We start from the raw sequence: 24,870 nt of genomic DNA, 5'->3' as shown, positions 1-24,870 counted from the left end.
GGACACTTAGGTTGCTTCCATATATTGGCTATTGTAAAAAGTGCTGCGATAAACATAGGGGTGCATGTCTTTTTGAATCTGAGTTGTATTCTTTGGGTAAATTCCAAGGAGTGGGATTCCCAGGTCAAATGATATTTCTATTTTTAGTTTTTTGAGTAACCTCCATATTGCTTTCCACAATGGTTGAACTAGCTTACATTCCCACCAGCAGTGTAGGAGGGTTCCCCCTTCTCCGCATCCTCGCCAACATTTGTTGTTCTTAGTCTTTTGGATGCTGGCCATCCTTACTGGTGTGAGGTGATAGCTCATTGTGGTTTTAATTTTCATTTCCCTGATGATTAGTGATGTGGAGCATCTTTTCATGTGCCTGTTGGCCATCTGAATTTCTTCTTTGGAGAACTGTTCATATCCTCTGCCCATTTTTTTAATGGGGTTATTTTCTTTTTGTTTGTTGAGACATGTGAGCTCTTTATGTATTTTGGATGTCAACCCCTTATTGGATATGTCATTTATGAATATATTCTCCCATACTGTAGGATACCTTTCTGTTCTACTGATGATGTCCTTTACTGTACAGAAGCTTTTTAGCTTGATGTAGTCCCATGTGTTCATTTTTGCTTTTGTTTCCCTTGCCTGAGGAGATATATTCATAAAAAAGTTGCTCATGTTCATATTCAAGAGAGTGTTGCCTGTGTTTTCTTCTAAGAGTTTTATGGTTTCATGACTTACATTCAGGTCTTTGATCCATTTCGAGTTTACTGTTGTATGTGGGGTTAAACAATAATCCAGGTTCATTCTCTTGCATGTAGCTGTCCAGTTTTGCGAACACCAGATGTTGAAGAGGCTGTCATTTCCCCATTGTATGTCCATGGCTCCTTTATCATGTATTAATTGACCATATATGGTTAGGTTTACATCAGGACTCTCTAGTCTGTTCCATTCGTCTATGGGTCTGTTCTTGTGCCAGTACGAAATTGTCTTGATTACTTTGGCTTTGTAGTAGAGCTTGAAGTTGGGGAGCATAATCCCCCCAGCTTTATTCTCCCTTCTCAGGATTGCTTTGGCTATTTAGGGTCTTTTGTGGCTCCATTTGAATTTAGAATGATTTTCTCTAGTTTGTTGAAGAATGCTGTTGGTATTTTGATAGGAATTGCATTGAATCTGTAGAATGCTTTAGGCAGGATGGCCATTTTGACAGTATTAATTCTTCCTATCCATGAGCACAGGATGTGTTTCCATTTGTCTTCTTTAATTTCTCTCATGAATGTCTTGTAGTTTTCAGAGTATAGGTCTTTCACCTCCTTGGTTAGGTTTATTCCTAGGTATTTTATTCTTTTTGATGCAACTGTGAATGGAATTGTTTTCCTGATTTCTCTCTCTGCTAGTTCATTGTTAGTGTATAGGAATGCCACAGATTTCTGCATATTAATTTTTTATCCTGCAACTTTGCTGAATTCAGATATTAGATCTAGTCATTTTGGAGTGGATTCTTTATCTACCATTTTAATTTAACTTGCTTTATCCTGTATCTTTCCATTCCTTTTAATTGCAGGTATCAGAACACATCCTTCTAAATAGTTTGGTAGGCATATTATTAGCTAGAGTTTGTTTACAGTTTATTTTGTTATAAAATTTATGTCAAGCGTAGTGTAGAGTCTTAAGTGTTCCCTGATTTTTTAAAATGCATACACCTACTCCACCAGGATAAAAAACATTACTACACCAGTGTCATTTGTAACTGTTCTTTCACATTTGTATATTGTGAACACAGCAATTTTGGATTTTTCAAATTCAGTGTGCACTTGAGAAGGCAGTATGAATGAGGTCTGCCAAGTTCTTGTAAATATTTTTGTAAAATTCTATTTCTTTTTGCCTGAAAAAAAAGTGACCTAAATTATTGTGTACTTTAAAGTTAACACACCGAAGACTGTAACACTCACCCTGTTGTGATTTAGCTCTCCTGACTGGGGAAGGAGGTGTAAGAGGTAAATAACAGGGGAGTTACAGATAAAGTTGAAAATGTTCAATGGGGTTGGATTATGCATAATCTGGATTCCAGGCAAAGGGATTTGAGAGACCTATTATAGATAAAAGTCGTTATACATCCTTTTGCACGGGAGTCATATAATGAAAGGGAGTTTGAGAAGGATTCAATTGGTATTCTCACTCTTAGATCACAGCCTTAGTTAGGGTTACTGAAGGCTAACAGAGTTCTGAAGCATCCCCAGAATAAGATGTACTTTCTAATTCCCTAGCCTAAGTCAAGCTTTGTTAGTGCTGAAGGGAGCAGCTTTCTATTCAGCCACCCACAGCAGCAGCCTCTCCTATAAACTGTAAATGCAAAAGGGACACTCTGTGATCCCAGAGGCAGCTACACAAACTTGGTTTTGCATCTGCATTTCCATGAAAGTAGGTGTCAGATGTAAAGGTACAAAATAATGGGAGAGAAATGACCTGGTAGCCTAAGAGTTAAAAGTTTCTCAGCCAGGCACTGAAGGCTCCCACTACCTTGCCCCTGCGTTTACTCTTACCGCTCCCCTCCTGGAACCTTTCGTTGATCTGCTATTCCAAGTGCTTTACTTCCCAGCTCCTTCCACTAGCTCCATCTAATCAAAGTGAGACCTAGGATTCAAGGCCCAGCTTGAGTGCTCACTCACTGCCCCCAAGTGTTTCCTGATTGCTCCCACCAGACATCATCCCACACTTCATCTTTGTGGTACTTATTTCTCAACCACTCATATACTTATTAGCACACTTGTTCAGTAGCTATTTTGGTACATATCTCCACATCTTACCCTCCTATTTCTACCACCAGAGTTGCCCAGAGACTAGCATAAGTAGGTATGCAATAAAAAACTACCATAAGTGAGTAGAATGAGAGATGTTGAAGGAAGAATCTATGAAATTTGAGGCCTAACTCTATTAGTTATAGGGCTTGAAGGAGCAGGAAGACTCTAAGATGACCCCAAGCTTTTGAGCCAGAGGATGAGCAAGAGAGAAGTTCTTTGTCCAGAAATAGAGCTGATTTCTGAAGAGCTGATTTTGAAGAGTGATTTTTGGACATGTTGAATTTACAGATGAAAGGTGCAAATATTCTTCCTATTAGTTATCTGGATTTTCCTTCATTTTAGTCTTTATTATATGTTCTTTCCCACATTTGTGATTCCTTGAGGAGACCACAATTCCTGAAACCAAAAGATTGTTAAAGAACAGTAAAATATAGTTCTGAGAAATGTCTGTGGCATCCTCAGCAGAAAGGGCATATTGACGGCTTGATTGGAACTGAGTCCTGATGGGGATTTTTGACTCTCCTGCTCCTTCACATTCTACCCCCTTACCCCCTTGGCTGCTACTCCAGATTCTTAAGATGCTGCAGCTACATCAGACAGAGGTCTGATTGTGCATTCTGTGTCAATCTCATATAAATACTCCTTTGACAACTCTTCAGTGCCCCCCCACACACTGGTGCCCTGCTGAGGAAAGTGGGTAGTTAAGAGGTGCCAGTAGGTCCATTTTTAGAGAGCAGATCTTGGACACATTGGAAAAACTTAGGTCTACCTTTGTAGAGAAAGGAATTTACACTTATTTTCCTTACTGCCAGTGAGACTGCCTTTAGGAAAATTAACTATTAGCTTCTTTCGTGCCAGGAGTCCTAGTGCATAATTAACAATACTTCCAGATATTCAGGTATTTTTCATTTGGGAGAACGTATAGTGTTAAGAGAAACTAATCACTTAAAGTTAGTGATGGATGGTCCATAAACCCAGGAATTTTACTCATTTCTTATGTTTACAGTCTCTGTTTATATCACTATAGTAACACTGAACTTGTTTTGTTATACTGTGATTGTCTTTCTGCTCCAACAGACTGTGGGTTCCTTCATAGCTCCCTGTCTGTATTTCTCTCTCCAACCCTAACACAGTATCTGAATTATAATAGGTGTTAAATAAATGCTGAGTGAATAAATGTAAACAAACACACATGACAATTTTCTTAAAGAATTATGGAGGAAACACAAAAGATGGAGTGATTCTGTTTTGGGAATCAAGGAAGGCTTCACAAAAGAATTGACATTTGAGCAGAGTCTTGAAGAGTTTAAGTTCCTCATATTGACATGGGCAGGAAAAAAATAATTCCAAACCAAGGGAATGTTCACAGAATTAAAGATATGGAAGAGCTTGACAAGTTGGGATTGCATGTGACTGAGTGATAGCCATGATGAAAGAGGAGGGTCAAGGGGTTTTGGAGGCTAAATTATGAAGGACATTTTTGTAGCTCTCAGGAAAACTGAGCCAAGCAATCAGCTCTTTTGTCAATAAGCAGATATGGTGATGATGGGCAGGGATATATTTGTGCATTTTGGGGAGGTGATTCCAGAGTATGGATGGATTGGAAATTAAAAAAAAAAACGAGATAAAATTCACCATATTAAGTGTACAATGAATTGGCTTTTAGTGTATTCACAATGTTCCACAGTCATCATCACTACCTAAAAATTTCAAAATATCATCACACCAACAATTGGAGGGCTAGTTTGAAGGCTGTTGCTGAGTCTGGTTAAAGGGATGAAAAGGAAGAATCATATTTGAAAGATGTTTTTGAGGTAGACAAATAGAATAAGATTCTGGATTTAGTCACCTTCACAAAAATATCCTCAAAATACCAATTCTAGTTTTTTGCCACCTTACCATTTTCCTTACTAATATTTACTGTTATTGTATGATAGCTCTAAAACTAATATAAATAATATACTTAATTTTTTTTCTAATTTTGTATTACTTTTGTACTTCACTTTCCTTTTATGTCTGTGCTGCATTAATTCAAGATGGGATCCTTGTGAAAGGTACAAAGACTAAAGTAAAGAGTTCCACCAGAAGAGGTCACCCATACACTGGGATTCAAGGAATGACATGCAAATGAACATTTCTTTGTAATTATAAAGCAGCCAGTTTCATAGTGATGTATACTGAATGCTGAAGAAGTAAGTCTTTTTCATTTATAAAATTTGAGGCAACTTACAAGAGTAGGAATTGGCTAGTAGGAGGCATAAGGGAACTTCTTTGGTGATGGAAATATTCCGTATCTTGTTTGGGGTATTGGTTACTCAGGGTGTACTTTGTTAAAACTCATCAGTTTATACAGTTAATATCTGTGCATTTCACTGAATGTAAATAATATCTCAATTTTTCCAAAAAATGAAAAAATTAGAGTCTTTGTCTTACAACACTTGAAGTATTTCCAAAGATAGACCCTGTCCCAGCATCCACAGAGGACTTTGATGGTGTTGCTGAAGAATGATTTGGCTCAGTAATGTTTTTGTCCTCGTAACAGTTGCCAGTCCCCTATAGCTTCTTATATCCAATTACTAGCTCCTTCTGTGGCTGTTACTGAAATTCGTTTTTAGATAAGGTTTCTAGCAGAGTTTCCTGGGCTCTAGCCAAGAGGTTCCAAAAAAGTACCCTTCTCCACTCTCCCAAATGGTGCAATACAGGTTTATGGTTTGTAACCCAGAAATGAGTATTTCTCTTCACTTACATGTTGCCATTAAGAAATTGGGCATAATCTTACCACACTGATGGACAGTGATTGCAATGGGGTATGGGCAGGGGGTACTCAATTAATATGGGTGAATGTAGTAACCACATTGTTCTTTGTGTGAAACCTTCATAAAAGTGTATATCAATAATACCTTAATAGACGGATTAAAGATGGCAGCGTGAGAGGAGAGACAGAAGCTTCCTACCAAAACTGTATACAATTAGAAAATATAGTTGGTGCAACTAATCCTGAAAGAGCAACAGGAAAGAGAACAGCGCCAGACTGCATACAGAAAAGAGCAGACCTCACGAAACAGGGTAACATACCAAAGCTGTGGCCAGGCGGGACTCAAGCCCTTCCCCCACCCCAGCTCACCAGTGGGAGGAAGAGAAACGGAGCAAGGAGGGAGTGGAAGGCCTGGGACTGCTGAATACCTAGCTCCAGAGATCTGCTCTGGGAGCACAAACCTACATTTCATGGTGCTTTCATGATACTCGTGTGATTACGGGGTTGGAAAACTAAACAGGCAGAATTCCTGGAAAGACTGAGATTCGAGCCACTTGTGGAAAGCAGGGATCCATATACAGCTGCTCTGGGACAAAAGCTTATACCTGTGTGCTCAGCCCACTGGTTAAGGCAGTGGAGACAGGCACAGTAGCCCGGAAGCAGGAAACAGCTCTTTCCTCCCCCCAGGCACCAGTACCGCTCCCCTGCGACCCCTGACATTGCCTCAGGGACTGAGCAGCTCCAGAGTAGAGCTTCTGGACACTAGAGGGCACCATATACAAATATGAAACGCCAAAGGAACCTGGTCCAGAGTAAAATTAATATAACCCCAGAGAAAGATTTAAATGATATGGACCTTAGGGCTCTTCCTGAAAGGGAGTTCAAAATAAGAATCATCAACATGCTAATGGAGGTACAGAATCGCTGAAGAGCACGATGGAGGGTATTAAAAGCAGGTTGTATACAGTGGGAGAAGACGATAAATGAAATAGAAACTAGAGGAGAGGAATACAAAAAAGCTGAGGCACAGAGAGAAAAAAGGATCTCTAAGAATGAAAGAATATTGAGAGAACTGTGTGACCAATCCTAACGGAACAATATTTGCATTATAGGGATACCAGAAGAAGAAGAGAAAGAGAAAGGGATAGAAAGTGTCTTTGAGGAGGTAGTTGCTGAAAACTTAGCCAATCTGGGGAAGGAGATAGTCTCTCAGGCCATGGAGATCCACAGATCTCCCAGCACAAGGGACCCAAGGAAGACAACACCAAGACATATAGTAAAAAAATTGGCAAAGATCAAGGATAAGGACAGACTCTTAAAAGCAGCCAGAGAGAGAAATAAGATAACATACAAAGGAAAGCCCATCAGGCTAACATCAGACTTCTCAGCAGAAACCTTACAGGCCAGAAGGGAGTGGCATGATGTGTTTAATGCAATGAAGCAGAAGGGCCTGGAACCAAGATTACTTTATCTGGCAAGATTATCATTTAAATTTGAAGGAGGGATTAAACAATTTCCAGATAAGCAAAAGCTGAGAGAATTTACCTCCCACAAACCATCTCTACAGTCTATTTTGGAGGGACTGCTATAGATGGAAGTGTTCCTGAGGTTTAATAGCTGTCAGCAGAGGAAATAAAACCACAGTAAAGAGAGTAGAACAGCTAATTACTAAGCAAATGCAAAATTAAATTAACTATCCCCGAAGTCAATCACGGGATAGACAAAGAATACAGAATATGATACCTAATATATAAAGAATGGAGGAGGAAGAAAAAGGAGGAGAAAAAGAAAAGAACCTTTAGATTGTGTTTGTAACAGCATCTTAAGTGAGTTAAGTTAGGCTCTTAGATAGTAAGGAAATTAACCTTGAACCTTTGATAACCACGAATCTAAAGCCTGTAATGGCAATTAAGTACATACCTATTGATAATCACCCTAAATGTAAATGGACTGAATGCACCAATCAAAAGACATAGAGTCACTGAGTGGATAAAAAAACAAGACCCATCTATATGCTGCCTGCAAGAGACTCACTTAAACCCAGAGACATACACAGACTAAAAGTGAAGGGATGGAAAAAGATATTTCATGCAACTAACAGAGAGAAAAAAGCAGGAGTTGCAGTACTAGTATCAGACAAAATAGACTTCAAAACACAGAAAGTAACAAGAGACAAAGAAGGACATTACATAATGATAAAGGGGTCAATCCAACAAGAAGATATAACCATTATAAATATCTATGCTCCCAACACAGGAGCACCCACATATGTGAAACAAATACTAACAGAATTAAAAGGGGAAATAGAATGCAATGCATTCATTCTAAGAGAGTTCAACACTCCACTCACTCTGAAGGACAGATCAACCAGATAGAAGATAAGTAAGGAGACAGAGGCACTGAACAACACAATAGAACAGATGGACCTAACAGACATCTACAGAACTCTACACCCAAAAGCAACAGAATGCACATTCTTCTCAAGTGCACATGGAACATTTTCAAGAATAAATCATATACTAGACCTCAAAAAGAGATTCAGCAAAGTCAAAAATATTGAAATTGTACCAACCAGTTTCTCAGATCACAAAGCTATGAAACTAGAAATAAATTACGCAAAGAAAATGAAAAATCCCACAAACACATGGAGGCTTTACAACATGCTCCTAAATAACCAATGGATCAATGACCAAATAAAAACAGAGATCAAGCAATATATGGAGACAAATGACAACAATAATTCAACACCACAAAATCTGTAGGATGCAGCCAAGGCTGTGCTAAGAGGAAAGTATATTGCAGTACCTCAAGAAAAGAACAATCCCACATGAGCAGTCTAAACTCACAATTAATGAAACTAGAAAAAGAACAACAAATGAGGCCCAAAGTCAGTAGAAGGCGGGACATAAAAAAAGATTAGAGCAGAAATAAATAAAATTGAGAAGAATAAAACAATAGAAAGAATCAATGAAAACAAGAGCTGGTTCTTCGAGAAAATAAACAAAATAGATAAACCCCTAGCCAGACTTATCAAGAGAAAAAGAGAGTCTACACACATAAACAGAATCAGAAATGAAAAAGGAAAAATCACTACGGACACCACAGAAATACAAAGAATTATTAGAGAATGCTATGAAAAATTATATGCTAACAAACTGGATAACCTAGAAGAAATGGACAACTTTCTAGAAAAATACAACCTTCCAAGGCTGACCAAGGAAGAAACAGAAAATCTGAACAGACCAATTACCACCAACGAAATTGAACTGGTAATCACAAACCTATCTTAAGAACAAAACTCCTGGACCAGATGGCTTCACCGCTGAATTTTATCAAACATTTATTGAAGATCTAATACCCATCCTCCTTAAAGTTTTCCAAAAAATAGAAGAGGAGGGAATACTTCCAAACTCATTCTATGAGGCCAGCGTCACTCTAATACCAAAACCAGGCAAAGACACCACAAAAAAAGAAAATTACAGACCAATACCCCTGATGAACATAGATGCAAAAATACTCAACAAAATATGAGCAAACCGAATTCAAAAATACATCAAAAAGATCATCCATCATGATCAAGTTGGATTTATGCCAGGGATGCAAGGATGGTACAACATTCGAAAATCCATCAACATCATCCACTACATCAACAAAAAGAAGGACAAAAACCACATCATCATCGCTATAGATGCTGAGAAAGCACTCAACAAAATTCAACATCCACTCATGATAAAAATTCTCAACAAAATGGGTATAGAGGGCAAGTACCTCAACATAATAAAGGCCATATATGACAAACCCACAGCCAACATCATACTTAACAGTGAGAAGCTGAAAGCTTTTCCTTTAAGATCGGGAACAAGACAAGGATGCCCACTCTCCCCACTTCCATTCAGCATAGTACTGGAGGTCCTAGCCACGGCAATCAGACAACACAAAGAAATAAAAGGCATCCTGATTGGCAAGGAAGAAGTTAAACTGTCCCTGTTTGCAGATGACATGATATTGTACATAAAGAAACCTAAAGAATCCACTCCAAAACGACTAGATCTAATATCTGAATTCAGCAAAGTTGCAGGATACAAAAATAATACGCAGAAATCTGTGGCATTCCTATACACTAACAATGAACTAGCAGAGAGAGAAATCAGGAAAACAATTCCATTCACAATTGCATCAAAAAGAATAAAATACCTAGGAATAAACCTAACCAAGGAAGTGAAAGACCTATTCTCTGAAAGCTACAAGACACTCATGAGAGAAATTAAAGAAGATACCAATAAATGGAAACACATCCCATGCTCATGGATAGGAAGAATTAATATTGTCAAAATGGCCATCCTGCCTAAAGCAATCTATAGATTCAATGCAATTCCTATCAAAATACCAACAGCATTCTTCAATGAACTAGAGAAAATCATCCTAAAATTCATATGGAACCACAAAAGACCTTGAATAGCCAAAGCAATCCTGAGAAGGAAGAATAAAGCAGGGGGAATTACACTCACCAACTTCAAGCTCTACTACAAAGCCACAGTAAGCAAGACAATTTGGTACTGGCACAAGAACAGACCCATAGACCAATGGAACAGACTAGAGAGCCCTGATGTAAACCCAGCCATATATGGTCAATTAATATATGATAAAGGAGCCATGGACATACAGTTTGATGTAGTTTGACTACATCAAACTAAAAAGTTTTTGTACAGCGAAGGACAGCCTCTTCAACAGCTGGTGTTGGCAAAACTGGACAGGTACATGCAAGAGAATGAAACTGGATTATTGTTTAACCCCATACACAAAAGTAAACTCGAAATGGATTAAAGACTTGAATGTAAGTCATGAAACCATAAAACTCTTAGAAGAAAACATAGGCAAACATCTCCTGAATATAAGCATGAGCAACTTCTTCCTGAACCCATCTCCTCAAGAAAGGGAAACAAAAGCAAAAATGAACTCATGGGACTACATCAAACTAAAAAGTTTTTGTACAGCGAAGGACATCATCAACAAAACAAAAAGGCATCCTACAGTATGGGAGAATATATTTGTAAATGACATATCTGACAATGGGTTAACATCCAAAATATATAAAGAACTTACACACCTCAGCACCCAAAAAGCAAATAACCCAATTAACAAACGGGCAGAGGATATGAAGAGACGGTTCTCCAAAGAAGAAATTCAGATGGCCAACAGACACATGAAAATATGCTCCACATCACTAATCATCAGGGAAATGAAAATTAAAACCATAATGAGATATCACCTCACACCAGTAAGGATGGCCAGCATCCAAAAGACTAAGAACAACAAATGTTGGCGAGGATGCGGAGAAAGGGGAACCCTCCTACACTGTTGGTGGGAATGTAAGCTGCTCAACCATTGTGGAAAGCAATATGGAGGTTCCTCAAAAAACTGAAAATAGAAATACCATTTGACCCCAGAATCCCACTCCTTGGAATATACCCAAAGAATACAACTTCTCATATGCCCAAAGAATACAACTTCTTATATTCAAAAAGACATATGCACCCCTATGTTCATCGCAGCACTTTTTACAATAGCCAATATATGGAAGCAACCTAAGTGTCCATCAGTAGATGAATGGATAAAGAAGATGTGGTACATATACACAGTGGAATACTATTCAGCCATAAGAAAGAAACAAATCCTACCATTTGCAGCAACATAGATGGAGCTGGAGGACATTATGCTCAGTGAAATAAGCCAGGCGGAGAAAGACAAATGCCGTATGATTTCCCTCATTTGTGGAGTATAACAATGAGGCAAAACTGAAGGAACAAAATGGCAGCAGACTCAGAGACTCCAAGAATGAACTAGTGGTTACCAAAGGGGAGGGGTGTGGGAGGGCGGGTGGGAAGGGAGGGAGAAGGGGACTGAGGGGTATTATGTTTAGTACAAATGGTGTGGGGGATCACAGGGAGAACAGTGTATCACATAGAAGGGACATAATGGATCTCTAGCAACTTGCTGTACTGATGGACAGTGACTGCATTGGGGTATGGGTAGGGACTTGATAATATGGGTAAATGTAGTAACCACATTATTTTTTCATGTGAAACCTTCATAAGAGTGTATATCAATCATACCTTAATAAAAAAAATAATAATACCTTAATTTAAAAAAAGGAAAGAAATAAAAGAATTGGGCATAGAATCCAACTATCAGTTCCTTGGTTTGTCCTGTTAGTCTGGCTGCTGCTCCTTCCCCCACTCTTCAGTCTATACAGTTTTTCCCTTAGCTTTTTCTCAGAAGCAGGGGCAGCAGCTGGGCCTTCCACATCCTGGCACCGGTAGGGCTAAGAGTGCCTGATGTCTAAACTGGTGCCAGTCACAAGTTATGAATCCTGACTAGAGTGCTCCTGTGCTTGGTTGGATTGGACTTCTCCTTACTCTAGTAGCAGAGTAAGCCTCCGACCAGCTCAGCTCACATCTATTGCCTTGAGACCACAGACTTAGGGGAACTGGAAATTTAGGAGTTTTCTCAAGCTTCTTTTTCATTCTAGCCAAAGTCCAGAGGTAGGTGAGTTGGCAATCCAGAATAGGCTGCTGGACGTAATTCCCTTATTGCCACGCCTTAGTGAGCTAGAACTCCTCATGTAACCAAACCTTAAGGAAGTGCTAACCTTTTATTCTTTATTTTTCCCTTGAAAATATATCCTAAGATGCTTCTGTTAGATTTATATGAATTACTTGTGCTGTTAAAATTGCATTTAAAAAAATAAGTATATCCACATGGACAATACTCACAAAGTGCAAAGGGATACACAATGAGAAGTCTCCTTTCCATCCCAAGGTGGAGTGCAGACAGTGACATATGAATCTACTAGCATGGCATATCCTTACTAAAGGGGGTTGGGGGTTGGGGGGAAGCTGATGTAAGTGACTTTGAAAAACAATATTTTGTCTGGAAACTATAAGGCTAAACAAAAACATAAAACACTGCACTCTGCTTATAAATTTCTCACAGAGGTTAACAATTCTGTAAGTAATTTATAGCTACACTAAGGTGGAAAAATAAATAAATGGTAGATAATGGGAACCAGGTTTCTCACTGTCAGAGAAACAAATCACAAATAAGCCAGAAGAAAGTTGGAATGACCCTTTGGTACTTGGTTAGAGTTAGAGACTTTAATAGGATCTTATGTTTAGTTTCATATATGGATATAGAAATAATGGTAGATAGGTGTGTATATGTGGGTTAGAATACATATGTATATTTCCTAGCTCTCTCTGCTAAGGAGGGCCTAGAAGCAGTGACACCCCATAGCAACAAGCACAGCCACACCCAGATCTTGCTTTCTCATACCATTCTCCAATAGAAGGAACCAGGGCTTCTTGGAGATATGGCTGATTCTAGGGCTAGGGCAAGGAAATTAGAAGATGAACCTATAGAATTTTGTAGTGACAAAAAATAAGAAAAAAGTATATCATGTCCATTAAAAAAAAAAATCCTACCATTTACAACAACATGGATGGAGCTAGAGGGTATTATGCTCAGTGAAATAAGCCTGGCGGAGAAAGACAAGTACCAAATGATTTCACTCATTTGTGGAGTGTAACAACAAAGCAAAACTGAAGGAACAAAACAGCAGCAGACTCACAGGCTCCAAGAAGGGACTAGCAATTACCAAAGGGAAGCGGGTAGGTAGGAAAAAGGGGATTAAGGGGCATTATGATCAGCACACATAATGTAGGGGGGTCACGGGGAAGTCAGTACAGCACAGAGAAGACAAGTAGTGACTCTATAGCATCTTACTATGCTGATGGACAGTGACTGCAATGGTGTTTGGGGGAGACTTGATAATATGGGTGAATGTAGTAACCACAATGTTGCTCATGTGAAACCTTCATAAGATTGTGTATCACAGAGAAGACAAGTAATGATTCTATAGCACCTTACTACACTCATGAACAGCGACTGTAATGGAGTATGTGGGGGGGACTTGATAATGGGGGGAGTCTAGTAACCATAATGTTCAAGTAATTATACATCAATGATATCAAAATTAAAAAAATTTTAAAAAAGATTGTATATCAATGATAACTTAATTTTTAAAAATGTATAGGGCATGTCAGTGGGACAGAGAAGCCAACTTTAAAAAGTTCCCAGTGGCCAAAGATAGAACAATTTGAGCAACAAAATAATCTAGTATTGGATTATAACCCAAAGTATAAGATAAATATACATGAGACATACAGTTATAAATTGAATGACTGAATAAATAAGAGGGGAGAAGACATGAATCTTCCTTGTGCAGTAATTCCAAATAAGGTAGACAGATGGTCCTTTTTTCTGTGAAATAGAGCTTAATCTCCCCCTTGCCTTTTCGTGTAGGCTGGGCTTAGTGAGTCCTTTCCAAAGAATAGTATAAGAGAGGGAAAAATAGCAAATGTGTAGTTAGAGACATGGACAATATTACCTTAACCAACTGACCGAAGTTAAAATCACCAGTGCTAGGTAAGTCAGGTTGATAACTTGTACCTGATACAGTACGATATGAAGGGGCACTTCACCTCTGTGCTAGTCTTCCCAAAATCCATAACCCCAGTCTAAACATGATGAAAACATCAAACAAACCCAAATCGAGAGGGATTCTATAAAGTACTTCTTTAAAACATCAAGGTAATTGAGAAACAGGGAAGACAGAAACTTTCACAGACCAGAGAATGCTAAGGATTCATGATGGCTAATTACAATGTAGTATCCTTAATTAGATCCTGAAACAGAAGAATGATGGTAGTAGAAAAACTGGTAAAATCCAAATAAAGTCTAGAGTTTAAATAATACTGATGAGCCAGTGCTAATCTCTTTTAGTTTTAACAGATGTATCATGTAAGATGTTAGCATTCAGGGAAACTGGGTGAGGGGTATACAGGAACTCTCTGCAGTATATTTACAACTTTTCTTTAAAATTATTCCAAAATAAAACATTAATTTATTTTTAAAAAGCCTTTCTCGACCCTCAACTATCCAGTTTCCCTTCCTAGAGACAACCAGTGTTATTAGTTCCTTTTATCTTCCAGAGATATAAATAAATACAAATAGAAACGATACCGACTCCATTTAAAAACAATGCTGTGCACTATTTATGTACACTGTTCTGTTTTTAGATCTTATCCCATTATCAGTATGTACATAGTCTCTGAAGCCTTTTTTCAGTTTTTTATTTTTTTTCCTTAGCAGCTGCACAGAATTCCATTATATGGATATATTATAATTTATTTAACTGGTTTACTATTGATAACCATTTGTTGTTTACAGTCATTTGCTATTATAAATAATTCAGTAATGAATGACCTTGTACATGCATTATTTTACACTTTTATAAGTATAAAGGATAAATTTTGAGAGGATCCCCTGGGTTAAAGTATGTATTACACTTGTAATTTCAAGGATATTATCAGATTGTTCTCAATAAAGGGACTGTACCAATTTATACTCCTACAATGTGTAAGAGTGCCTGTTTCTGCATACCATCATCAAACATAAGTGCGTTTACTGATTTTTTTGTCTTTGCCAATCTGGTAGATTAAAAACAAAGTTGTTGTGTAGTTTAATTTGCATTTCTATTTCAAATATGGTTGAGCATGTTCTGTGGAATGCCTGTTCATTTTTTTGTTTTTGCTCATTTTAAAATTGGTTGTTGGTCTTTTTCTCAATTGATTTATAAGAGCTTTATATATGTTGGTAAAACAGCCCTTTGTTAGAAGTATTGTAAATATTTTTCCCAGTTTGTCTTATGATAGTTTTTTGCCTTGCAGAAAGTCTAAACTTTTAAAAATGTAACTGATTTTAACCAATCTTTTCTTTTATGCTTCTGAGTTTTATGTTATACTTAGAAACTCTCTTGTGTGTCTTTAATCCATTTGAAATTTACTTTGGTGAAAGATTCAGAGCTAGTGTTTTTTATTTTGTTTCAAATATTTACACAATCATCCCAACACTGTTTATTGAATAGTCCGTTTTTTCCATTAAGATTTCAAAAATCCTATTCTCATATGTATTTCTCTCTACGCCTTCTATTTCTGTGCCTTTGATTTGTCTGAATATAAACTCAGTACTCACCGGTTCATTTTTTGTTTTTACTTTTATAATGGAAAACTTCAAATATATTCAAAAGTATATACTATTTTAATTATTGTGACTTCATAACAATCTTAATATCTGAAAGGTCTACCTTCCCTCCATCTCCAGTTACTCTTCTTCAGAATTTGCCTAATTATGTATTACTTTTTGCCATTAAATTTAGAATAAACTTATCTAGTTCCCTTCAAAATAAACATTCTACTGGTATTTGTATAGAGATTGTCTTCAAATAATAGATAATTTGGGCGTTTTGGCATCTTGACTTTCAAGAATAAGGCAAGCCTTTGTATTTGTTCAAGTTTTCTTTTGTTATCCTCAAGTTTTCACCATTCAGATCTTCACATTTTTTTGTTAAATTTATATCCAGGTATTTGTTTTTATTTTTATTTATTTATTTTTTTAGCTATTGTAAATAGGATCTTTTTTCCTTTATTTTATTTTACATGCTGTTATGTGTATATATGTAAAGGTTCTTAATTTCATAATATAAATTTTGTACCCAGCCACCCTAATGAGTTATGTTATTTGTAATATTTTTTCATTTATTTCTCTTGTATTTTCTAGTGTACAATCATGTTACATACAAATGATATATTCTTTTCAATTTTCATACTTGAAGCCTGCATAGTTTAAGTATTACAGTAATGCCTCTCCTTTAGGAGGGATTCTTGGCAAGCATAATGGGCCCCATGATACAAACCTAGGGTAGGCAGGAAACATTGGTAATGAGAGACATGCAATCTTGAGATAGGGTTTTGTTTTTGTTTTTTCATATTTCTTTCTTGTTTTGTTTCTTTTAGATGTGAAATCTGGAAGCTATTCAGTGTTACAAGTGGTGGAAGCCCTTGGGTAAGAGACCTGCCTGCACACTCTGAAAAACTTACTTTGTACATGCTGCTTTCCTGTAGCTAACTGGTCCTGAATTTCTCCTACTGTAGCCCACCACCACCCTGCTCCCATATCAGTACATCAGACAAAGGCTGTTTCCCCACAGGAAAGTTTCATGCCAGCTGACTGAGGCTTCTAAGGAACTGTTAGGAGCACACAGCCTGTGGGCCACATCAATCAGTTCCTGGGGCAGCCCACAGGTTTGGGGTGAGGATGGTGGATGAAGGCCATTAACTGTTACTTAATATAGCTGGGATCCATTCTGTGCTTCTTAAAGACCCACCCGCCCCCATGGGATTCTCCTCGGCCTGGATGTGACTCAGACCTCCTGTGGGCCCTGCCTGGGGAGTTGCCAGGAAGTTGACCTTGTACCAGATCCCCACTATAGGAAAAGGCTCAGGGAAACAGCTGAAGATCAGTGTTAGAGCCAGATATTACAAGCCCCAGAGAAAGTCTGTGCTTATAGTCTAATGCCGATTTTCCTCATTTTTCATACTTGGTAGACTGTTTAAATTGACAAGTCTTACTGCAAAGGTTGTCACAGCCAGCATGTCTTCTGAAACAGAAAACTAGAAAATTGTGAAAAAATAGGTCACTATTAGGCATTTCTCCCACATAAGGGACCATTTGGCCTTTCTACTCATGTTGTAGCCTTGGTCTATTTTTTAAAAAATAACAGGTTTATTGAGATATAATTCACATATCATAAAACGCACCATTTAATGTGTGTATTCACAGATTTGAGCAATTCTTACCACAGTCAGTTATGTAACATTTTCCTTACCCTAGAAAGAAATCCCATGTGCTTTAGCAGTCATTCCCCATTCCCTCTTCTTCCCAGCCCCCCAGCAACCACTAATCTTTCTGTCTCTGTGGATTTGCCTATTTTGGAAATTTCATGTAAATGGAATCATACAGTATGTATCCTTTGTGATTGCTTCTTTCACTTAGCATAATGTTTTCAGAGTTCATCCTTGTGGCATGTATCAGTTTTTTTGCTGAATAATATTCTCTGTGTAGATATACCACATATTTTTTAACCATTCATCAGTTGATAGATACATGGATTATTTCCACACTTTGGCTATTCTGAATAATGCTGCCATGAGCATTTGTGTGCCCTGGTCCATTTTTAAATGCTCAGTTTTCTGCTTCTGCGCAAGGACCTTTCTATAAGTTCCTGTCCTAGGGACCCTGTCAAGAGTAATCTTATTTTTGACACTTTGCTCCTCATTATAGATACCCATATCCTTGAGGTTTCACTCAAATGTCCTGGCCAGCTTTCCTTCAGAAATCTTCTGCTTCCTACATTTACTTGCTTAGATTCTATCAAATATGTTTAAATATAATCTCTATAGAGACATTCTGAATATAAATCACCTCTTTGTTGCTTCAGTTCAGGTCCTCCCATATCAGCGAATCCTAAATAGTTAAAACCTTTTTTCTGATCATCTTACTTTATTAATTTACAGTTCTCAAGTGTTTTTCTTCCAAAAACCTTGGTGTTGCTTTCAGCATTTTTTCTTTAGCAGTAATATATTTATTCTCCTCCTGTTTTGGTAAAAGCTGCAACTGCCAATCATCTGTTGAGCTCTGTGGGTAGCTGCTAAGCTCTGTTTCAAAGGAATGTCACAATCATTCTGCTGGGGAGAAAGAGTAAGCCCAGTGCCCAGTTAGTGTCTGGAGACAGATACTTCTGTTGGCTATGTTGTCATATATGCTGCTGCTGATGCCAGATCAGTCTGAGGATTGGCTCTTTAGCTCCTGGTCTTCTGTTATCTGTAATTCTAAGTGCCTCCAGAACACCTTCCTGGGCTGGCTTCTGTGTCCAGCGGTTGGGTGTGACTAATTGCAAAATTTTTATTCCCTCAAAAGTTTGATCTGGGTAATGTCAGGCTCTCTCTATCCTGCTTTCCCCCAGGACCTCTCTAGAGAATCCAGAACCCCGAACTCGGGCACGAGGAATCCAGCTTTTGTCACAGGTGCTACTACAGTGTCACTCTTTGCTCCTGGAGAAGGAAGGTACTGGCATCACTAATAGGAGTGTCTTCCTAGATTGCTGAGCCAAGGAGGGAGGAAAGAAGGGAGGGCATGAGCTGTCTGTGAACTACTAAATCAAAGTCTTTATTCCTCACTGGTATATGTGGGAGGGATGATAAAATTGAGACAGAAAACACTTCGATTTCAAATGTAGCCTTAGACAATTTTTTTAGTATATCTTCGCCTCTGAAAAATGAACAGAGTAGTGTTTCATTGATGGAGCAGTGAAGTGGTGAATTATCAAAGTTCTTTGAAGTTGTAAGAAAAAAAGCCAGTAATTTATTTATCTTCTACAGCAGAAGTAGGCAAACTACAGCTTGTTTTTATAAAGTTTTATTAGCACATGATCACACCCATTTATTTACCTATTTTTTATTCTGCTTTTATGTTACAAAAATGAAGTTGACTGGTTGTAACAGATACTATGTCCTACAAGCCTAAAATATTTACTAGCTGGCCCTTTGAGGAAGTTTTCCAACTTCAGTTCTATAGAAGGGCAATTTGGGGGTTGAGAATGGGTTTAACTGTGTGAGAAAGGACTGATCAAGGCACCCTGAAATGGGAGGACATGTGACATGTCTTTTGGTGAAGGAGAAAATTTGTAGTGAAACTCAAACAGAAATGAAGGAGCAAAGCTGGTGGGCCTTCCTCCAGCCTGTGTAAACTAATGGCTGAATCTCTGTTTTGTGCAGTAGTACACCTGATCCTGTTCTATGAGAACCGGCTGAAGGACCATCATCTTGTAATCCCGTCTGTCCTGCAGGGTTTGAAGGCACTTGTGAGTTCTCTCTCTCTCTCTCGCTCTTTTCCTTTCTCTTCATTACATACTGTTAGCAGGAGCCCTTTTCCAGTGAATTTTCTCCTTACCCTGTGGGGGTGAGAGACTTGAAGTGCTGAAGAGCAGATGTACAAATGTGGGACTAAACTAGAGTCAGCCAGCTTCACTTCTGTTTTTAGTCTAGAGAGTAAAAGTATCCTTTGGATTTTAGAGCCAAACTGGAAGGAGCTGATGATAACTTCAGAAAAGAGACCACATTTCTCACTGTTAGCACTTCTTCCTGAACCTGAATATTGTGATTCCCACCATGACTAATTCGGTCTATTTTAGGGTTGTGTCTTGAAGAGTGTGCTAGAATTCCCTCTGTGCTTATATCTCGTCTTCTCCCCCAGAGCCTGTGTGTAGCCCTGCCCCCAGGGCTGGCTGTCTCAGTGCTTAAAGCCATCTTCCAGGAAGTTCACGTACAGGTGAGGGATAATAATCACTTTGCTGTTCTCATCTACCTCCCAGCCCTTGACAAAATTAGGATTAGGTGACAAAATAAGACTGCCTTCTAAGTTCTGAACTCTTTCAGCTCCTTGATCATGCTGACATGCTATTCCTTACTACTATAAGAAGAGGGAGGCATGCCATTTGGTCTGACTATGTCTTCTTACGTCCAAAGAAAGTAAGGCATACAGCAGATAGGCTTTGGTCACTGGCCCCCTGCTGTACTGCTGGGCCAATAGCCATATCCTTTCTCTGCATTTCTTCTTAGGCTCATTTTATACCAGCATAAAGAGCACTGTCCACCTAGAGATTGTGAAGTGGGAAGTAGTTTTGTCAGCTGAGCTATAATTTGAACACTTTCTATTACTTACTGTATCTCCTACCCTAAGTCCCTGCCACAGGTGGACCGACACACAGTCTACAGTATCATCACCAACTTCATGCGAACCCGGGAAGAAGGTATGAGGCAGGTCTCTGTGGAAAATCTGAAAAGCAAGCACATCTTTTTTTATTTGTCCATTACCAGGACTCATTTTAGCCTGGGGACTGTATAGAAAAGCCAAAATTCTGAGAAAGGATGATAAAGGGAAACTAGGTCTACTCACTGCCCAGTAAAGTAAAGAAAGAGTGGAGTTTAAGCTTATGTTTTAAATTTTTACCTCTATAACAATTACATATTGTTTGCACATCTCTTCTTCACTGAATAGGAAAACAGAAAGGATCTGCTTGGGCAGGCAGTGATAATAGAGGGAGAGCACAGACCAGAAGGAAGGCCCAGCTTTCTGTCCTATGGGAGAGTAGTGACCTTGTTTTCTCTTCCTCAGAGCTGAAGGGCCTAGGAGCTGACTTCACCTTTGGCTTCATCCAGGTGATGGATGGGGAAAAGGATCCCCGTAATCTTCTGGTGGCCTTCCGTATTGTCCATGACCTCATCTCCAGGGACTATAGCCTGGGTACGTTCTTGCAGCCTTGAATTAGGTTGGGGCTTGTCAGATGAGTGAAGCTTGTAAGTCAACCTCATTCTTTCTCTGTTGCCTTAGGACCCTTTGTGGAGGAGTTGTTTGAAGTGACATCCTGTTACTTCCCTATTGATTTTACCCCTGTAAGTAATACCTTTCATTCATTCATTCATTCACTCATTCATTTGTTCAGATATTTGCTAAGTACCTGCTATGTGTCAGGCCCTGTTCTAGCTACTGAGGGTCTAGCAATGAACAAAACAATCTCTGCCCTCATGAAATTACATTTTTAGCAAACTGGGAAGTGCAGAAGCATTTACCATGGAAGGAAGGATTCAATTCAGCAAGTATTTGGGGGGCTTCTTAACAGTGTACTTAGTGCTGAGGGCTACAAAATTGTAAAACATGGGTTCTTGTCCTTGAAGGTTGAAACATTTAAGTAACAATATGAGGTTATGGACCAGGACAAGTGGTGTTAGTTTTTCAGAGAAGACAGAGGTCAGTCAGAGTGAGCTGGAGTAGGGAGAAACTAACATCACAGATCAGATAGGATTTCAGCTGGTTTCCAAGGAGGCATAGGATACGGTCCAGGAGCCCAGGGGCATCTGAGGCAATGGAAACAAATTGACAAAACAAGTAAGACACACAGTCTACAGTATCATCTCTGCATGTGCAGGAGGTGTTTGCTGTGACCTTCTTGGACCTTCCCACTCTGCATCTCTGTATCCCTTCTATTCCCAAATACTTGGGGTCTCCTCACTTTTTGGGAATACATAGGTTTGTATTCAAATACATAGGTATTCAAATTGCATACATAGGTATGCAAATACATAGGTATGTATTGCACAACCACTGCAAGCATTAGTGGTTTGGAAGAAGTGAAAGGAGTTGCATCACAGCACACCAGCCAGCGCCCCAGTTTTGACTCTCATTGCCTTTAAAGCTACATAGCCATCTTTGTTGTGGGTAGTTCTTTCCAATTACATGTTCTAGTTGACATCATGTTGCTTTGGACCACCTCTTCCTAAAATTCTTTTCATCTCTTTTACAATCAGTATCACTGTTTCTCACTCAGAACTTAGGCCTTTGAAATCTTGAAAGCTCTTTGTTAGGCTACCAGCTTTCTCTGTTTTTACATTGTTTCATTTTGTGGTTTTTTGAAAAGATAATACATTTACATGATTCAAAATCAAAAAAGTGAAAAATCTACCATCAAGTTTCTTTCTGCACTGTCAGCCAATTTTATCAGTTCTATCTGTATATTACAGAGCTTTTTACATCCATATATAGGCAGATGCTTTAACCCTCTCCCGTCAAATGGCAATATATGTATGCACAATATGTATGTGTGTCTGTGATATATATATATATATATATGTACTTGTGTGTGAGTGTGTGTGTATATACACCTGTACTTTGCCTTCTTCATTTAACAATATCTCTGGGAAAGTTCCATATCAGTATATAAATTAGCTTTTTATTCTTTATGGCTATGTAATATTCCTTTCCATAGAAATATCAATTATTTTCACTAGTTGTCCATGGTGAAGGTTGTTAAGTAATCTCTAGCTGTTACAGCAGTGCTGCAATCTATGTACGTGTATCATCTCACATATATATATGGATATAACAGTATAGGATAAATTCCTAAAAGTGGAATCGCTGAAATGTATGTATTTACTAGGGCAGAGAGGAGTATGTTTCATTTTTTGAAAGGCAATAACAATGATCATGATTCAACATTTAAAGGATAGAGAATTAAGTTTCTTTATACCACTTTATTGCCACTACCCATTTTCACTGCTCCCAACTGCTTTATATTATCTCTGAGATATTCCAGGTTAAACAAGGTTGTAGATTATGATAGAACAATGTCTTATATTCAGGCAGATTTTTGTGTTCCTCTGTACTGCAGACTATGGGAAGCAGAAAGCTTTTGTCAATTAAAACAGACACCTGGCTTTAGTGTAACTGTGTTAGAAATGTTCTTTATGGTTGTATCAATCTGTTTTGGCCAACATGTCTTCCTCATAGTGGATCACATCAGTATAATGATGGTTCCTTTGACTTTAGAGGAACCATCCTGTATGCTCATTTTAGAGCAGGGGTCAACAAATTCCTGTAAAGGGCCAGATAGCAACTATTTTGGTCTGTATGGTCTCTGTCACAACTCCTCAACTCTGCTGTTCTAGCAGGAAAACAGCCATAGAGAGTGGAATATGGTACAGTGGCTGTATTGCCACTTTATTTATAGCACAGAAATTTAAATTTCTTACCATTTTCATATGTCACAAGATACTATTCTTTTGATTTTTTTTCAGCTGTTTCAAAATGTAAAAAACATTCTTAACTTGGCCATACAGTCTCAACTGGTTACTTCCTACTCCTACTGCACAGTTGATACTGAGTCTTCCTTCACCATCACCCTAGGGGTTCCTTTATCCTTTCTCTTGGATAAGATCTCTTATCTCCTATGTTCATTTATTGATTTACTCCCTCATTTTGGTGGTACATATCCTTTATGGGTTTCCTGAGAGTGTGAGTGAAAATGTTTTTAGATTTTGTAAATCTAAAATGCCTTCATTCTTTCATCTCACTTACTGATACTATGGGTGTAAAGTTGAAGAATGAGAATTTTTTCCCCCAAGATTTTGAAAGCATTGTTACATCTACCTCTAGGTTTCAGTTGCTGTGGACAAGTCTAAGTTTCTTCTGATTTATAAGCCTTTGTGTGTTCACTTTTTTTTTTTGCTCTCCTTTATGGGAGGTTTTAAGGTTGATTTTGCCCCCAATCTATTGAAATTTCACAATGATGTGCCTTAGTGTGAGTCTGTTTTCATGCATCGTATTAGGTACTTGGTAGGCTCTGTCAATCTGGAAACTCATGTCCTTGAGTCCTGGGAAATTTTCTTACATTCTTTTACTGATCTCTTCTTTTCTGTGTTCTTTTTTCCTTCTTGTTGGAATTCCTATTAATCTTTTGTTAGACCTCTGAATCTCTTATCCTTTCCTTTGTCTTTTCTACCTCTATCTTTTTGTTACTTTCTAAAAGAATTCCACAATTTTATCTTTTCTATCAAAGTCCATCCATGAAAATAGAAACCACTTGGGTGTTTAAAACAGAAATAATTTAGTACAGGAAATTGTTTATACAAGTGATGGGAGAGCCGAGAAGCTGGACAGGGATAGTAATGCAACCCAAAGAGTATTAAGAGCAGGAAGCCATACAACCCCTAGGCTATAGGGAGAAACGGAAGAGTTGATGTTACTGAACCGCAAGGGCTAAGAGTATCTGGAACCACAGTGGGCCTGTTAGTGCAGCTGGAGCCATGAACGACATGCTGCCCGTGCTGACGGTGCCAACTGAACCAGATAGACGGGAAAAATGCCTTTTCCCTTTCTTCTGCCCTGCATTCTTCTACAAGTGGCTCCAGTTGGCTGAACCCAAGCCAGTATGGGAGTCTGGATAATGTAGCCTGCGATGGTCAGCCAAAGGAATGGATCTGAGGGCAGAAACACTCAGGAGCAGCTTATGTCCCAGTAACCCCTTCAGTTGATTTTGTTTCTTTCATTTCTGCCCTCATGCTTTGATTCCAAGGGGCTTTTTTCATTGTTGATGACCTCTAAATTTTTTTGATAACATAGCATTATAGCATTATGTTCTTATTTCATTCATTCATGGATGAATTATAATTTTTGAAAACATTTATGATATTTTTTTAATATTACTTCTCCCCACATATGTGGCCTTTGTTTCCTCCAAGTATTTTCAGTTTTCTTTGGCTTCTACTTCCAGGTTAGAGGCTTTCCTCAGATTATCTGGTAATCCTTGGAAGTTTGCACATTTCAAAGTAAGAATTATGAAGTTGAGTGGGAGCTCTGAGCACATGGAATGGGCTTGTTGAGTATGAGCTTCACTGTAGAGTGGTTTACATGGACAGTTTGGGGAACTTCCAGTGTATTCTTCCTCTTGGGCTAGTCAGATTCTTCTAGAAAAACACCTTAGATCTGTCCAGAGGGAAAGGTCTAAGAGTAGATGAGTCTGGAAGGGGCTGGAAA

General features: G+C 38.4%; 1 protein-coding gene across 5 annotated transcripts in view; it reads left to right on the top strand.

The window, feature by feature from the left end:
- The window catches only part of MMS19 (MMS19 homolog, cytosolic iron-sulfur assembly component), a 38,685-nt gene that overhangs the window by 2,033 nt on the left and 11,782 nt on the right, over positions 1-24,870 (top strand). For 4 of the 5 annotated variants that reach the window (XM_036886480.2, XM_036886481.2, XM_036886479.2 and 1 more), the window contains exons 2-8: positions 16,458-16,506; positions 18,467-18,567; positions 19,278-19,363; positions 19,756-19,830; positions 20,242-20,311; positions 20,677-20,805; positions 20,893-20,954. In XM_036886480.2, coding sequence (XP_036742375.2) covers positions 16,458-16,506; positions 18,467-18,567; positions 19,278-19,363; positions 19,756-19,830; positions 20,242-20,311; positions 20,677-20,805; positions 20,893-20,954 — 572 coding nt within the window. Of the gene's footprint in view, positions 1-16,457; positions 16,507-18,466; positions 18,568-19,277; positions 19,364-19,755; positions 19,831-20,241; positions 20,312-20,676; positions 20,806-20,892; positions 20,955-24,870 lie in introns of those variants that run through there. The other variant, XM_036886484.2, reaches the window with a different exon arrangement.

This window comes from Manis pentadactyla, chromosome 8 (genome assembly GCF_030020395.1).
Source record: "Manis pentadactyla isolate mManPen7 chromosome 8, mManPen7.hap1, whole genome shotgun sequence".
Taxonomy (NCBI): Eukaryota; Metazoa; Chordata; class Mammalia; order Pholidota; family Manidae; genus Manis; species Manis pentadactyla.
Note: the sequence above shows the minus strand (reverse complement) of the source record. Positions and strands in the feature narration are given on the sequence as shown.